Below are 18,622 nucleotides of genomic sequence, written 5' to 3'. Positions count from 1 at the left end.
AAAATCACCCCAATATTCCACGAGGAGGGATATCCCTGGAATCGCCCAGAAAGCCACACATGAGACCAGCTTACTGCTTGAACAACACAGACTTTAATGTTATAACACACACAGCTTATATGTCATTTCCAAAACTGTTACAATGACAAATCTCCGCCCCCCTCACACTGGGGCTTCCATACAGATGACTAGGTAGACACGACGGGGCCGATGCTGAAACACATTTTCTTTAGACAATGACATCAATGACGCTGAGCACTAGCTGTACTGAATACATCAACCAGACCGCTCGACCCCGCATATAGAGAGATAATTACCACAATGAAGCAATCAGAATAATTAACACAAGCCACTTAAACCCAGCTCTCCTTCACACAACACAATAGATCAATTAACCTTTAGAAATAGTGAGGGGACATTAGCACATCAATAACCTGGCTAGCAGGGAGCAGTAAACTGAGACATATAGGCAAATGTATCACAATGGCCCCCCTTTTGCTCCCTGCTGCGGCAAACCCGGTTGGACCTTCCCTGGTCCAGTAGGGTTGACGGGTTCAGAGCTATTAGTCAGAGGTTAACTCCGTTTGGCATGACTGACCTCCCTTGGCAACTGCTTCAGACTCAGGTATGTCACCGGGTCGTCAGATCACACGCCGGTCAGTCCCCAAGTCTTTGTGCGATCTGCAAAGTCACCAGAAGTCAGTGTGAAGACAGCGAATGGGTCTGTGCGCCGCCGTCTAGGTGTCCCGCTATGGGAGGGGGCAGGTTATGGCTCTGAAGTGACAATCCCAGGAGATTCATAAAAAGAAAAAGTTATATTTGTTGAAATGCTGTAGCACTGGTGCTCAGAGTCCGGGGGGGGGGGGGGGGGGGGGGGAGGGGAATCAGAGCCCCATAAGGTCAGCCACCCCCTGCTCCCTCCGCAGCCGCCGGTTCTCCTCTTGGAGCTTCTCCAGCTCCATCTCCAGTTCATGCTGCTGTGACCTCAGGTGGTTGTTCTCCTCCTCCATGCGGCTTATGCACTCCTCCAGCTCTATGTACTCACGGATCAGCTCCTGCTTGCTCATGTCCTGCAGGCTCTCCACATGGTCCTTCATCATCAGGAACTGGGTGGTGGTGTAAGGGGCCACCGGTGGGCCCTTGGCGAACATCTCGGCACGCATCTGGGACGCCCGCTGCGACTCCCTCTCCTCCAGTCGCTTCTTCTCCTCCCAGGTCAGCTTGTTATACGGCTTCCAGGACCTCTTCTTCTTGAAGGGTGGCCGGCGGTGCCTCTTTCTGCCCAGCTCCCTCCAGGGCCCCTCCGGCTCAGGGCTGTCGCCCATGACCAGCTGACAATGGTGTTCCCTGTTGTCCGTAATAACAGATTGTACCATGAGGGCTTCGTAAGGGGTGCCCAATGGTTCTTCCTGACCCAGCTCCTTTGGATCCCAAGCCGAGTCTACACAATAGGCTGCTGCTGGTGGGCGGTACCCAGGTTGAGACCAATTTGACCTGGTGTTGTCATTCATGGGGCAATTCTGCTTGAAGTGACCCAACTGTTTGCACCGGAAGCAGCGTTGTTCGTTGCCCTCCTGGCGATGATAGCGAGGGCTAGATGTCACCGGTCTGTTAGGAGGTTGGTATCTAGCGGTTGGTGGGTGTGAGGGCACCGTTTGTGGTGGAGGTTGTTCCTGTGGTGTGATCTGGTTCGTCTTGCGAGTATCTGCATATTCATCCGCCAACTTCGCGGCCTCTGGTAGAGTCATGGGCCTGCGATCTCTCACCCAATCTTTGACGTCCGTCTGGATGTGATTGTAAAATTGCTCCAGGAGCATTAGTTGCAAAATGTCCTCTGCGGTGGTGGCCTGGCTGCTGTTAGCCCAGTTAGAGGCCGACCGGGACAATTGGCATGCCCATTCCGCATAAGAGTCTTTCGTGGTTTTGCGTGAGTCCCTGAACTTCTGTCGGTGGGACTCTGGGGTTACTGCATAACGAGCCAGGAGCACTTCTTTAACCCTGGCGTAGCTATGGATATCCTGATCTGGCACGGTCCGGAAAGCATCAGAAGCTTTGCCTGACAGTTTGCCTGACAATATTGCAACCCAGTCTCCTCTAGCTATTCGGTGCAGGTTACATTGTCGCTCAAAATCCGCCAGGAAGTTATCAATCTCACAGTCCTTTTCATCAAAAGCTTTAAAAGCGCTAAACGGAATCTTCCTTGCGTCTGCTGTGCTGTACTCACTGTTTGGAGAATGTGCGGCTGCTTGTTGGACTGCTGCCAGTTTTAACTGTAGTTCTGCGTCCCTTATTTGTTTATCCTTCTGTAGTTCCGCGTCTCTTATTTCTTTAGCCTCCTTCGCTAACAGGTCCATCACTTTCAGCACCACATCTGGCGTTGGGTTCGGGCCGAACCACGCTAGCTTCTCTCTCATTAGCTTGTTGGTTGGTGACTCCTCCTGAATCACTGGTGTCTCTATCTCTTGTACTGCTGGCGTTGCTGCAATCCCGTCCTCCTGGTCTAGCTCCATTGATTCTGCTATGATGACCCGCTTGGTTTTGTTGCTAGCAATCCTTCCACGAACTTCCAGTAGTTCTTCCAGTGTCTGCTTGGAATCCGGGTGTGAAGGGGAATAGAAGGGAAAAATCCCACTGCTACCAACCAATTGTGACGGTATCGGTATGATATCCCCGTCAACGTTCCCTTCTTCCCATAACGAAAATCACCCCAATATTCCACGAGGAGGGATATCCCTGGAATCGCCCAGAAAGCCACACATGAGACCAGCTTACTGCTTGAACAACACAGACTTTAATGTTATAACACACACAGCTTATATGTCATTTCCAAAACTGTTACAATGACAAATCTCCGCCCCCCTCACACTGGGGCTTCCATACAGATGACTAGGTAGACACGACGGGGCCGATGCTGAAACACATTTTCTTTAGACAATGACATCAATGACGCTGAGCACTAGCTGTACTGAATACATCAACCAGACCGCTCGACCCCGCATATAGAGAGATAATTACCACAATGAAGCAATCAGAATAATTAACACAAGCCACTTAAACCCAGCTCTCCTTCACACAACACAATAGATCAATTAACCTTTAGAAATAGTGAGGGGACATTAGCACATCAATAACCTGGCTAGCAGGGAGCAGTAAACTGAGACATATAGGCAAATGTATCACAAGAATTATTTTCTATTTACCAAGGAGTATCAACGTTTTGATTTTTAGGGGCGTGAATCATTACCCTAAATTGAGGCTTTATAGCAAAGAGAATATAAAACTCGAAGAAGAAGGTATGGACGGCCGCACACCAAAAAACCTTTGAAAGGTAGCCTTTAATGGTATAAAAGGAAAAGAGAATATAATCTCAAGAAGGAAACACTCTTTTTGTAAAAGAGACATTATACCGGGCCGCTTGGGGTACCACTTTCACCTTCATTTATGTTCACTTAAATTACCTTTAAGAGAAGCCCTTTATCCTGGGCCATTTGGGTGGTCAAAGACCAGGCCACTTTTTTGCGATTCGGCACTGCGTCGCTTTAACTGACAATTGCTTGGTCGTGCGACGTGGTTCCCAAACAAAATTGACGTCTTTTTTTCCCCACAAATAGAGCTTTCTTTTGGTGGTATTTTATCACCTCTGTGGTTTTTATTTTTTGCACTATAAACAAAAATAGAGCGTCAATTTTGAAAAATATTCAATAATTTTTACTTTTTCTATAATAAATATCCCCAAAAAATATATACCGTATTTATCGGCGTATAACGCGCACCGGCGTATAACGCGCACCCTAATTTTAGGAGGAAGTTTTAGGAAAAAAACTTTCAACAGCCCCTTTTATATTCCAAAGCCCACCTGCACATTACACAGATCCCAGCACATTACACAGATCCCAGCACATTACACAGATCCCAGCACATTACACACAGATCACATCACAGCACATTACATTACACATAGATCACATCACAGCACATTACACATCCCCCCACCCATTGCTGTATGGGTGGGGGGGGGATACTCTGCCCTTCTACCTGCTTCTTCTGTCACAGCATGAGCCGCTCCACTCACCCAGCTTCGGCGTCAGCCGATACGCGCTTTCCTGCGCCGAGTTTGAATACTGCGCCGGCATATACCGAGCGCAGTACACTCGCATATAGTCGACAATGCTCGGCTACTCTTGCGCTCACGTCCTGTACGTCCAGGACGTGAGCGCTAGAGGAGCCGAGCCTGCCCGACTATACACGAGTGTACTGCGCTCAGTATATGCCGGCGCAGTATTCAAACTCGGCGCGAGAAAGCGGTTATCGGCGTATATCGCGCACCCACGATTTTGCCCTGATTTTAAGGGCAAAAAGGTGCGCGGTATACGCCGATAAATACAGTAATTTTTTTTCCTCAGTTTAGGCTGATACGTATTCTTCTACATTTATTTTTTTACTAGTAATGGCTGCGATCAAGAAAAGTATACCGCTCTAAAAACAATCAATCCCCATTGTTTCCGTCCCAACAAATCAAGAGGGTGCTGGCTGTGCTCAATTACCATGAGATGAAAGAAAAATCCTGGATTGCCGCACTCCTCAAAAAACGATGTCTTTATTCAAAACATGAAAAAACAACAAAAATTCAAATGGAAAAAAACAGCCAAAATTCATGCAGTCAACCAAGAAGTGGATTAGGAAAAAAGAGCTGACATGTTTCGCATCCTGTGATGCTTACTCGTAGCTTATGGCTGCGATCAGTGATTTTTTGCGACATTATGGAGGACACATCAGACACTTTTGACACATTTTTGGGACCATTGTCATTTTCACAGCGATCAGTGCTACAAAAATGCACTGGTTACTGTGAAAATGACACTGGCAGTGAGGGGGTTAACCACTAGGTGGCGCTGTAGGGGTTAAGTGTTCCCTGCATAGTGTTTCTTACTGTAGGGGGGTGGGCTCTGTGTCACATGACACTGATGTCCGCTCCGAGTACACTTAGCCGAGATCAGTGTCATTGTCACCAGTCAGAGCAGGGAGTTGCTTGTTTACACAAGCATCTCCCCGCTCTATACCTCCGTGAGACGATCACGCAAACGGCAGGCATTTAAAGGGCCACGTACAGGTACGTGATAATGCCTGTCCGTGCAATTCTGCCAACATGTATATATACAGTGGGCGGTCCTTAAGCGGTTAAAGACTGTTGAGTGAAGCCCACTTAATCATAATGCCATACACTGTGCAAATTGTGTCAATATCCTAATAAATTGGTGGAAACCTGCAATATGGGTGGCCCTGCTGCCCCCTACCTGCCCGACATCCTTTAATTAAATAATCAAAGCCAAGCTGAAAATTTTCAGCTGGAAAGTGCCTGCATCCAATCAGAGGCAGCCGCTGTTTGGGAGGCTATCAGAATACAACAAACACAACAGGAGACAAATCCATCCACACTGTATAGCCCACAGGCTGAAAGGGAAAAAAAATCTAGCAATGTATGGCCAGCTTTAGACTTACAGTCAACCTGGTGATTTATAGTTAGAACTGATCTGACCCAATAGAAGTTGAATTGCTAAAGGCAAAAAGTCTGTTTACTTTGCAAGGATATTTTCCCTGCGAATGTGGTGAAAATCACTGTACAAAGAATACCCAATCACGTACAAGGAAAAAATCTGATAAAATTGTATTTTTGCTTGCACATGATTGGGTGATAGAAGATAGTAGAGCTTCACCTCATTCTGTAAGCTCTGGGGAAATTTCCCTTGCAAAGACCGCAGCCTTTTTGCCTTTAGTAAATCGACCCGACTCATATTGAGAGAGCAGAACAGTGAAGTACAATCATTGTGCAACACTACTATGCAGAAAATTGTGTAACAAGCAAACGTAGCTGCCCTATAAACATGTGTATTTACAGACTTTACACATAAACAATCTTTTTAAAACATTGAGACTTATTAATAAGAGTATTTACATTTAATTCATTACATTTACATGTACCTAAAAATATATATATATTTTTTTATATATACCTAAAAACCTTTGAAAATATATATACACTATATTACCAAAAGTATTGGGACGCCTGCCTTTACACACATATGAACTTTAATGGCATCCCAGTCTTAGTCCGTAAGGTTCAATATTGAGTTGGCCCACCCTTTGCAGCTATAACAGCTTCAACTCTTCTGGGAAGGCTGTCTACAAGGTTTAGGAATGTTTGACCATTCTTCCAGAAGCTCATTTGTGAGGTCAGGCACTGATGTTGTACGAGAAGGACTTTCTGCAATCTCTGCTCTAATTCATCCCAAAGGTGTTCTATCGGTTTGAGGTCAGGCCAGTCAAGTTCCTTTACCCCAAACTCACTCATCCATGTCTTTATGGACCTTGCTTTGTGCACTGGTCCAAATCATTGGGTGGAGGGGGAATTTGTTGTGGTTTTTTTTTGTGTTTTTTTTAGGGGTTGGGCTTGGCCCCTTAGTTCCAGTGAAGGGAACTCTTAAGGCGTCAGCATACCAAAACGTTTTGGACAATTTCATGCTCCCAACTTTGTGGGAACAGTTTGGGGATGGCCCCTTCCTGTTCCAACATGACTGGGCAACGGTGCACAAAGCAAGGTCCATAAAGACATAAATGAGCGAGTTTGGGGATGGAACACGAGTCCTGACCTCAACCTGATAGAACACCTTTAGGATGAATTAGAATGCAGACTGAGAATCAGGCCCTCTCTCCAACATCGTTGCCTGACCTCACAAATGCGCTTCTGGAAGAATGGTCAAACATTCCAATAGACACACTCCTAAACATTGTGGACAGCCTTCCCAGAAGAGTTGAAGCTGTTATTGCTGCAAAGGGTGGGCCAACTTAATACTGAACCCTACAGACTAAGGCCTCGTACACACCACCCAACATGTCCGATGAAAACGGTCCGCGGACCGTTTTCATCGGACATGTCCGCTGGGATCATTTGGTCTGATGTGTGTACACACCATCAGACCAAATTCCCCGCGGACAGAATATGCGGCGACGATGACACTGTAACGTGCTCGCACCAGGAAGTTCAATGCTTCCACGCATGCGTCGAATCACTTCGACGCATGTGTGGGATTTCGGGCCAGCGGACATGTCAGATGAGTCGTACTGACCATCGGACATTTCCGACAGACAGGCTTCCAGCGGACATGTTTCTTAGCATGCTAAGAAACACATGTCCGCTGGAAACCTGTCCGCTCGGCCGGGAAACTGTCCGGTCGGCCCTACACACGACCGAACATGTCCGCAGAAACTGGTCCGATGGACCAGTTTCAGCGGACATGTTCGGTCGTGTGTACAAGGCCTTAGACGGGGATGCCATTAAAGTTCATGTGCGTGTAAAGGCAGGCGTCCCAATACCTAGTGTATATAGTTTGTGGAAATTGCAGTAAAATGCAAGGTTTGTTTATTTAGTAGTGGCCCAGACCCCTGCAATCGTTAAATTAAAAAAGCCTGTGAAAAAAAAGTTATTGTACAAAGATCATACGTTGGGGGGTCCACTACTGAAGAAGTGGACCTTGCACTTTAGTGCAAGGTTCGCTTTAAGTATTATATTATTTTGTGTCTTTACTTATTTTCCTTTCATTTATTATTTACTGAATTTTGCTTTTCTACTTCCAGTGCTCATTTTAATAGATATCTCTCCCTTCTTCTTGGCCTTTCCTTGCACAGTATTTAATACAGGATAACAAACTTTTAAGTCAGCTTGGGATCCATTGGAATGAGCAATTTCCTTTATTTAAAACAAGCCAACCAATATACACATACTAGGCGAAACTTGAAGGAAAATCAAGTCCTAAAACATATATTTATGAACTTTTGGGGTCATGACACCCGACAAAGTCTGAACTTGAGAGGAGCACTGACACTCCATGCGGTCTGTTGTGGATGACCACCATTGTAATGCAGTAGTGTGTTCAAACATATCATTAGCAAACACTCTAACATGCGACTACATTGTCTGTGATGTCATCTGGTCCAGCCTCAAAGCAGAAAGTTGAGAGACTTCCTCAACTTTATCCATCCAACTGTTAAAACTTCTGCCTTAAAAAGAGTTCTCATTCACTCCAAGAAACTCTTCAGTAACGGCGTCCTCTAAAAAAGAACCCATCCTTCTCCAGAGAATTTAGAGGTGGACCATTACAAAATTCCTGCTAATGCTGCTTTTTTGGCCAAAGATAAACTTTTCCTGGTTTTCCAGAAGATAGATTTAATTTCCTTGTTTACCATTTCCTGCCAGTCCTCCCTAGAAGAAAAACAGAAACAATTTCAATTAAAAACTGGACTTTTAAACTTAATATAATATAATATAAACTCAAAATCAATTTTTAGTATGTTTGACATCATGCCTCGTACACACGACCAAGTTTCTCGGCAAAAACCAGCAAGAACCTTTTTTTTGCCGAGGAAACCGGTCGTGAGTACATTTTCGTCGAGGAAACTGTCGAGAAACTCGACGAGCCAAAAAGAGAGCATGTTCTCTATTTCCTTGACGGGAATGGAGAAAATTGGCTTGTCGAGTTCCTCGACAGCCTGACAAAGAACTCGACGAGGAAAACGATGTGTTTCACCCGTCGAGTTCCTCGGCCGTGTGTACGAGGCTTTATACAAGCCTGTGTACACGTATCATTGTGAACCTTTTGCAAAGACTCTTACTTGGAGATCCTGCCAGTAAAGCCTCGTACACACGATCGGGTTTCCGTCGGACAAAGCTTGGGACTTTTGTCCGAAGGGCGCTGGCCGGGAACTTGTTTTACATACAGACGGCAAAACTTTGTCAGCCAACAAATAGGAGACTACTTGGTTTTTCAGCTCTTTAGTGCCACCCTTTGGACAACTTCTGACTAATGTTGTGTTATGGTTAGCATTGCTTCTGAGCATGCATGTTTGTATTTTTTTCCGACGGCCTTGTGGACACATGATTGGATAATCCGACATCACACGTTTGTTGGCGGAAAATTTTAAAGCATGATATCCAACATTTGTTGTTGGAAAATCTGACAACAATTGTCCGATGGATCGTACAAACGGTTGGATTTTCTGACAAAACCCTGCCATCACACAATTTGCGTCGGAAAATCCGATCGTGTGTATGAGGCTTAAAGCGGAGCTCCGCTGAAAAAAAAAATATTAAAAGCCAGCAGCTACAAATACTGCAGCTGCTGACTTTTAATATTAGGACACTTACCTGTCCTGGAGTCCAGCGGCATCCACAGCAGAGGACAAACGATCGCTCGTCACTCTGCTGCCCCCCCCCGCCATCCTCGGTGAGGGAACCAGGTAGTTCCCTACGGCACTGTGCTCTGGGAGCCGAGTGTTCCCAGAACACAACGGGGGGACGGGACGGGAGGTGATGTCCTGCCCGCAGTCTGCACGCAGACTATGGCCGGAAGTGGGTGCAAATACGTGGCCCGGATTCAGATAGAGATACGACGGCGTATCTCCTGATACACCGTCGTATCTCTGAGTTCCGTCCGTCGGATCTATGCGCCTGATTCATAGAATCAGGTTCCGCATAGATCTCCCTAAGATCCGACAGGTGGAAGTGACTTACACCGTCGGATCTTAGGCTGCAATCTCCCGCTGGCCGCTAGGTGGCGTTTTGGTTTTTACTCGCGAAGAATATGCAAATGAGGATTTCCGCCGATTCAAAAACGAACGCCCGCCCGTCGCTTTTTTTTTACGACGCTTGCGTTCGGCTTTTTCCGGTGTATAGTTACCCCTGCTATGTGAGGGGTATCCTATGTTAAGTATGGCCGTCGTTCCCGCTCCAAGTTTTGAATTTTTACGTTGTTTGCGTAAGTCGATTCAGAATACGGCCGGACGCAAGTTACGCTCACGCCGAAACCAATGACGTCGTTGCGGCGTAAATTCGAGCATGCGCACTGGGAAATTTCGCGGACGGCGCATGCGCTGTTGGATCGGCGCTGGGACGCGCCTGATTTGAATTGTAGACGCCCCCTAGCCGCGGAATTTTAATTCCGCCGGGGGAGTTACGATACGCCGCCGCAAGTTTTGAGGTAAGTGCTTTCTGAATTTAGCACTAGCCTCAAAAACTTGCGCCGGCGGATCGTAAATCAGATAGGTTACGCGGATCTAAAGATCCGCTAACCTATCTGAATCTACCCCACCTGTCTTTAGACAGGTATCTGCACCCCCCTCCCCCTGAAAGGTCTCAAATGTGACACCGGAGGGGGGGAGGGTTCCGATCAGTGGGGGTTCCACTTTAGGGTGGAGCTCCGCTTTAAACAGCACTTCAGGTTGCAGGCTGACAATGTTACGCCGCTGCCTCGCAGTTAGCAGCAGCCTTGTCGGCCTGCCATGCATGCACCTTTAGTTGGCTGTTAGGCTGCCTATAAGGTCTGCAGGAGGATTCCACAGACCTAATATACATACAGCCTAACGGTTAACCGAAGAAGCTGTAATAGGTTCCCTAATTTTAGCAGTCTAAGCATATATATTGTTCACATATGATGGGCATAGTACTTTTTTTTTTTAACAATAAGGTAGGTCTTTATTTAGAAGACATCAAAATACAAATAACAGGCGTATATAGCACAATCAGGAGCAATACATTAACAAGTATAGAAGACTAACAGGAAGACAGTGTTTACCATTATCCATATGCAAAGTCACAGTGCCAGTCTCACCCAACCCCCCCACTGGTCCAAAAATGAATAGCAAGGAAGCAACCCATGCCCAGCATCAACAAATTAAAACTGTTGTGTCCACGGAAGCCTAATCCGGTCAAATTCCTGAGGACAACCCCTATTAATATAAGTTAACTTATACATTGGTAACATCGCATTCACAGAGATTCCCATGCATCAACCCTGGGAAGAGAGGGAGAGGACCATTTCTTAAGAATTTCCTTCTTGGCGGAAAAAAGGGCAGCATAGAAACAAGCAACTTTGTGTAGCGAGGACGTTGGTCATCTTCATGTATTCCAAGCAGGGCTAACTCAGGCAATACCGATAGATATTGAGAGGCGTATATTGATACAATAAAATACCTCCACCCAGTATGCCACCACCAAGGGACAGGTCCAGAACATATGAAGAAATGTGCCATCAGAGGAATTACACCTAGGGCAGCTAACAGACCTATCAGGGTATATCTGATAAAGTCTCTGAGGTGTGTAGTAGATACGGTGCATGAATTTATTAATATATATATTATTCAATGGTTGTCACTGCACACAAATCAGGGATAAAAAATGGGCCCGGGTGCACAACAAAGACTGTAGCGCATTAAAAACCAAAAAAGAGAGCGGCACTCATGGTTCTTGAAAGGTGAACGCACGATGGCGGTTTAATTCGAGGCTTCGACCAGCTTCCTGAGGAAGACTAGCTTGTGCCTCACCGCCGTCGTGCATTCACCTTTCAAGACCCGTGAGTCCCGATCTCATTTTTGGTTTATATATATATATATATATATATATATATATATATATATATATATATATATATATATATATATATAGATATCTATATATAGCTATATATATATTATAGAATTATCTCATTTACGTAGCAACATCTAGTTATCAAGTTGCCTGAAGTAGTGTATAATCTGGATAATGGGGATAATAAAGTTGGATTCCAGAAAAACTACTGGTGACTCAAAATTACTGGTAATTTCTCAAAACACATTGCACATTCATAAATTAAAAGAGTTCTACTTCTGCAAAACATAAACTATACACAATACATTTCCAATGCTAAATACATTTAAACCCCAAACTCAGGTAAAACGTTAAAAAAAATTGATAGAATAGAGAAAGGTAAGATCCCATATTAAAGCGGGGGTTCACCCTATAAACCCAAAAAAAAAAAAAAAAATTTCTTCTACCATAAAATCAGGCATTGTAGCGCGAGCTACAGTATGCCTGTCCCGATTTTTTTATCCCCGTACTCACCGTGTACTCGTACATCGAAGATACAGACTCCCCTCGGGGAATGGGCGTGCCTATGGAGACGGAGGATGATTGACGGCCGGCTCTGGCGCGTCACGCTTCTCCGGAAATAGCCGAAATAGGCTTGGCTCTTCACGGCGCCTGCGCATAGCCTGTATGCAGGCGCCGTGAAGAGCCGAGACCTACTCCGGCTGTCTTCGGGGAGAGTGACGTGCCAGGGCCGGCCGTCAATCATCCTCCCTCTCCATAGGCACGCCCATTCCCCGCGGGAGCCGAAATCTATAATGTACGAGTACACAGTGAGTACGGGGGTAAAAAAATCGGGACAGGCATACTGTAGCTCGCGCTACAATGCCTGTCTCGATGGTAAAATCGTGTCACTGAGGGTGAACCACCGCTTTAAGTCATTTTGCTGTCTGTGGTCCCATTGTTGAACTTTCACTTGACTTGCTATGGTCACCAGGACAGCAAGTAAGGAGAATCTCTCCATTGGGGTCACAGACAACAACAAATGCATATTTGTTTTGTACAGCGAAAAAGGTATAGAATATCTGTCTGTCTGTTTTTTTCATGTTTTCTGTTTATTAGACATGTGCACACTGAAATATTTTGTTTTCGTCCAAAAAATAAATTTATTTAGTTACTCCCGAAACTTGTTTTTATTTATTTTGTTTCGTTGTAAAATGCATTTGTCCGAAAATTCGAATTAATTAAGGTCGAATCTGTCAATTGAAGGCTTATGGTGTCCGTCGAATGTTCTAAGAAGATTCGACGGAGCAGCTAAACAGTACGACGCCGCAATCATACATTTCGGGTCAAATGTTCCGCCTACAAGCTATAGTAGAATTCCAATGTTGTATGACACTAGTAATACTTATATTTATGAATTATTATTACTAGTCAACTAACATTCAAATTCTTCTATAGCCTATGAGCCGAGCATTTGACCGGAAATGTACGATTGCGGCGTCGTACAGTTTAGCTGCTTGTCGAATCTTCTTAGAACTTTCGACAGACACCATAAGCCTTCAATGACAGATTTGACGTTTGTATGTTTTTCGCTGCTTCGTCGAATCTTCGTCGTTAATGACAATGGTCTACCCCAACACTGTCTCTATAATGTCGAATCTTTTCTCTCTATGTCGAATCTTTCCTCTCTATGTAGAATAACCTCGGACTAATAGAGTTAAGGTTAGGCACATTCGACCACAGGTTCGATAGACACAGATTGTCATGTCAAATCTCCTATCTATATCGAACTGTTGTAGCAACGAAAATTTAAATAAAGCATTTTTTTATGTCGGATCTTTCGGATTTTGGATTCTGTGTGTTCGTTTTCATCTGTTAAAATGATAACGAAAATACCCCAAATTCATACGACAACGAATGCACATGTCTACTGTTTATGTCCCTGTTGTCCAGATTTCTCTCATGTGTGGTCACCAAGATTTCCAGAGGGAACATGGACAGCAATAAAAACATGACAAGCGAATCAACCCTCTTCAATTCTATTTAAAACTTAAACTAAAAAAAGGTTTTGTTGTAGCTGGGTCTTATGAAATATCCATGGGACACTAATATCTACAATTAAGCAACCATGATATCTCCACAATTTTCATAATACTGTATTCCCAGAGCCCTCATCATACCAGTCCACACTAGTAATTAGCCTTTTGTCAAAGCTTCACTATCCGTTCCGCCCTCACAGTTCTTATAGAATGGACATTGAGGCTTGATGTTCATTAATTACCCCATTTGCCATATATTAATGCATTAACCTAAGTAAGTTTAATTTCTAAGTAAGCATAAAAAAGCAGATGGTGAATATATTGTCAATTCCCTCATATATTCAAAACATTACAAAGCAATATGTTAATGTTATGTATTTATATATATTGTATTTATTATATGTAGGTCTTAAACTTTTTATATAAAATTATTTTAAATATTTGTTTATTTTTTCTAAAGGTAATATAGTTACCAAGATGTGGAGAGCTTGAGGTTGGCCTACAACTTTGTTGTGAGCAGCCTATCTTGTGAATAGACGGAAATCAAATCACACACACATAGCTGATGATTCGGAGGTGAGACCTCTCTTTGTAATAGCAGAGATGGACTCATCAAGAGTTTAGGCTGCACAGATCATCAACAACTATGCAGACATTGGTTGGCTTTCTTATTGTAAAGACCAGCATGCTTTGCAAACTAAGCCTTGACTACAATGTATATTTATATCATGAAGATGTTATACATGCAAATAAAAACCATTATAATCTACCTTAGACCTCCAACCCCTGCCAGAGGTACTCTACCTGGTAGAATCAGCCCCATAATGATGTCTAAGGCTGCATGTCCTCTTTCACTTGCCCTCCTTGGAGGTTACCCTTTGACAGTGGCAGCTGGTGCTCAATATTTTGGTGGCCGGGCAGCAAACTAACTCCACTCCTCCCACCGCTGGAGATGGACAGGAAGGCGGCAATCACCCCCCGCGGGAGACGGTTGGGAAAGTGGTGATCGCCCCCCGGGAGACGGATGCAAAGGCAGCAATCCTCGCTCCAGCTACTCCTCGCTCTGGGGCCGTTGCTTCTCCTCCCAGCTGAGCAGGAAGTAGGTCCAAAGACTCCCTGGCCAATTGGGTTTCAGGACCCGCTTCCTGATTGCCCGGGAAGAGTATCAGGAATATTTATTCGCTATTGTTGCACAGCGGGGTCGGCTCAGGGTGCAGTGCTCTGCACCCCAAGCACACCCTTTTTTTAAGCCTCAGGCTCTAATCATGTGCTTAAAAAAAGAAAAAAATTAAAATCCATGCGCCTGTGAATTAGGGGGGTGGCGCCCCTGCGCCCCTTATGGACTGGTAGCCACTGCCCTTTGAGATCTTGGTCAATTGAATCACAGGGATACCATGGAGTTTGAGGTTACTATTTATTTAATAAATGCATTTTAGCACCTTTAATAGTGTCAGAATGCCATGTTTTTGAAGAATGACCTAAGCATTCTTTCTATATTACTTTTTATTTCCTGGTTGCTTTCGTGCACAAAAAGGTTAATAACACTTCTGCTGCTGCAAGCCATGCCCACCGGCTTCTGCCTTCAAGTCAAAAACCAAACAACAGCTAGCCCTTCAATGGAAGTCAACATGCATGCTTTTATAAGGACCAGTGTTGATGGGCTTTTGTCATAACTACTTCTCTCTAGATATAAGGCCTTGTACACACGACCAGACATGTCCGATGAAAACGGTCCACGGACCGTTTTCATCGGACATGTCTGCTGGGAGGTTTTGGTCTGATGTGTGTACACACCATCAGACCAAATTCCCCCGTGGACAGAAAACGCGGTGACGTGGCGGCGACGATGACGCGGCGACGTGCGCGAACCAGGAAGTTCAATGCTTCCACGCATGCGACGAATCACTTCGATGCATGCGGGGGATTTCGGTCCGATGGTTAGGTGTACTAACCATCGGACATGTCCGACGGACAGGTTTCCACCGGACAAGTTTCTTAGCATGCTAAGAAACATTTGTCTGCTGGAAACCTGTCCGCTAGGCCGGAAAAATGTCCGCTAGGCCCTACACACGGTCGGACATGTCCGTGGAAACTGGTCCGCGGACCAGTTTCAGCGGACATGTTCGGTCGTGTGTACGAGGCCTAAGTCTATGGGAATGTAAAAGCAGCACGAAATAGGCTAAATGCTGTTCAGAAAGAGATCAACTGCAGGTCAAATGCAATCTAATGAAGTCTAAATGATCTAGATAGGGATGAGAAAACCAGGCAAAGTTCAGTGCAAAATAAGTTTGTGAACCCAGCAACAAATTCCTAACATAGCACCAAAACCCCATGGTCTATGGGTGGCTGAAACATGTTTTTTGCTGACCCTTTTCAAGGTCAATTTTGAAAGCTTTTGCTAAAAGAAGGACATTAGTAGATGGGCACTGCCATGGAGGACACATCCCAATTTACCAAGTAGCAATTAAAAAAATAAAATACTGTCTCTATATTGAGAAGGTCCTTTAAAGTAGAATTCCAGGTTGAACCTAATTAGTCTTAAAAATGCTCCCCCCCGCCTAACACCTATGCTGACTAACCTGTTTAATAAAGATCTGTATAACTACGTATTTTCAGCCTGCTCTGGCCTGGTCACATGATCTGGCTCCCCTGTGTCAGTCAGCAGCAGCTGCAGGGGAGAGGAGGGAGTACAAACAATGGATGGGCCAAAAGAGCATATGGATGATGTCAACACACCAGGCTTTACCAGCCATTGTTGAGTGCTCTCACCTTTCCCCTGCAGCCACCTTTGGCTGGCACAGGGAATAACACAATAGGACTGGAGCAGGCTGAAAATAGGTAAGTATACACATCTTTCTTACACAGGTTAGTCAGGAAAGGTGTTAGGAGGGGGGAGGGGGCATTTTTAAGACTAGTTAGGTTTAGATTGGAATTCTGTGGCTTAAAGGGCAACATTCAAAAAACACAACTCTTGTATATAAAATGCTCTGGGGATGCCTTAAACCTTAGCCAAGTTCTGAACACACTTTTAACCACTTAAAGCGGTAGTTCACCCTCACTGACTTGATTTTACCATCGAGACAGGAATTGTAGCGCGAGCTACAGTATGCCTGTCCCGATTTTTTTAACCCCGGACTCACCTTGTAATCGTACATTGTAGATTTCGGCTCCCGCGGGGAATGGGCGTGCCTATGGAGAGGGAGGATGATTGATGGCCGGCCCTGGCACGTCACTCTCCCCGAAGACAGCCGGAGTAGGTCTCGGCTCTTCACGGCGCCTGCGCACAGGCTATGCGCAGGCGCCGTGAAGAGCCAAGCCTATTTCGGCTATTTCCGGAGAAGCGTGATGCGCCAGAGCCGGCCGTCAATCATCCTCCGTCTCCATAGGCACGCCCATTCCCCGGTATCTTCGATGTACGAGTACAAGGTGAGTACGGGGGTAAAAAAAATCGGGACAGGCATACTGTAGCTCGCGCTACAATGCCTGATTTTATGGTAAAAGAAAAAAAATTTTTTTTTTTTGCGTTGATAGGGTGAACCCCCGCTTTAAGGACCCCCTACCGACGATATACGTCGGCAGAATGGCACGGCAGGGCACATCCACGTACATGTACGTGGTTCTTTAAGCACGCGACCCGGTCCGAAGCTCCGTGACCGTGGCCGCGGGACTCGCGGACCCGATCGCCGCTGGAGTCCCGCGATCGGTCCCCGGAGCCGAAGAACGGGGAGAGCAGTGTGTAAACACAGCTTCCCCGTTCTTCACTGTGGCGGCGTCATCGATCGTGTCTTCCCTTTTATAGGCAATCACAATCGATGATAATGTCACACCTACAGCCACACCCCCCTACAGTTGTAAACACACATGAGGTCACACATAACCCCTTCAGCGCCTTGTGGTTAACTCCAAAATTGCAACTGTCATTTTCACAGTAAACAATGCATTTTAAATGCATTTTTTGCTGTGAAAATGACAATGGTCCCAAAAATGTGTCAAAATTGTCCGAAGTGTCCGCCATAATGTCGCAGTCACGAAAAAAATCGCTGATCGCCGCCATTAGTAGTAAAAAAATAATAATTATTAAAAATGCAATAAAACTATCCCCTTTTTTGTAAACGCTATAAATTTTGCGCAAACCAATCGATAAACGCTTATTGCGATTTTTTTAAACAAAAAATAGGTAGAAGAATACGTATCGGCATAAACTGAGTAAAAAAAAATGATTTATATATTTTTGGGGGATATTTATTATAGAAAAAAGTAAAACATATTGCATTTTTTTCAAAATTGTCGCTCTATTTTTGTTCATAGCGCAAAAAATAAAAACTGCAGAGGTGATCAAATACCACCAAAAGAAAGCTCTATTTGTGGGAAAAAAAGGACGTCAATTTTGATTGGGATTGATTTACTAAAGGACGTACTGTTTTACAATGAACCTGTATTCACTTCAATCATCCAGTGATGTGCAAAAGAAATGTGCTTTTTTATTTTATTTCTCAAGCAAGAGGGTAGATCATGTTGAGTGCTTGTAGGCATGCATGCATGCATGCAAAAGTAAATAAAAAAATAATATAAAAAAAAATTAATAAAAATGGAGCCTACAAATGGTGGATTCTAGATGGTATACACTGGCATGCACACACAACAACCAGACATAATTTGTTTTGCCTCTTCCTCATACCTCTGCCTCCTTTTTAGAAAGCATCTTTTCAGCTTTCCTCCTTTTGAACTCTGCAATTTCCTCCGCTGTTAAACCATGGGCAATACACCTGTAGACATATATATGTAATTAGTAGAGTGACTTTGTCCCTGGAACAATGAGAAAAATGACCTCATAGGCACATCTTTTTTTTAACATAAAAAAACGTTTAATCCTAAAGTATGAACACATATGGAGGGTTGCATACAATTTGGATCCAAATCTGCCTGGAAATGTTTCCCTACTAAAAGAAATCTATGGATGTGGTTTCTGAAAGCTCTCAAAGAACACGCAATGTGATTCCTAATCAACAGCACCCATTATGGTGAGGTCTTAACTCTCTATTAGATAAAGTGCCTCCAATGTACGACCCATGGGCCTTTTTTAGATAAATCCAGCATAGCTCAGGAGAAGGTAGTATTACCACTACTAGGATGCTGTAATGCGCAAATGAAATGAATGAGCACAGGGAATACCCAATCACATCACTTA

The 18,622-nt window shown here is 44.6% G+C and overlaps 1 protein-coding gene across 2 annotated transcripts in view; it reads right to left on the bottom strand.

The window, feature by feature from the left end:
- Window positions 1–7,723: 7,723 nt before the first annotated feature.
- LOC120928919 (retinal guanylyl cyclase 2-like) overlaps window positions 7,724–18,622 on the bottom strand; it is a 193,641-nt gene continuing 182,742 nt past the window's right edge. The window contains exons 19-20 of one of the 2 annotated variants that reach the window (XM_040339999.1): window positions 18,113–18,200; window positions 7,724–8,257 (exon numbers count right to left, since the gene is read on the bottom strand). In XM_040339999.1, coding sequence (XP_040195933.1) covers window positions 8,222–8,257; window positions 18,113–18,200 — 124 coding nt within the window. In that variant the 3' untranslated portion in view covers window positions 7,724–8,221. The remainder of the gene's footprint in view (window positions 8,258–18,112; window positions 18,201–18,622) is intronic. The other variant, XM_040339998.1, reaches the window with a different exon arrangement.

Source organism: Rana temporaria, chromosome 2, assembly GCF_905171775.1.
Source record: "Rana temporaria chromosome 2, aRanTem1.1, whole genome shotgun sequence".
NCBI lineage: Eukaryota > Metazoa > Chordata > Amphibia > Anura > Ranidae > Rana > Rana temporaria.
This window is presented reverse-complemented; position numbering and strand designations above follow the sequence as displayed.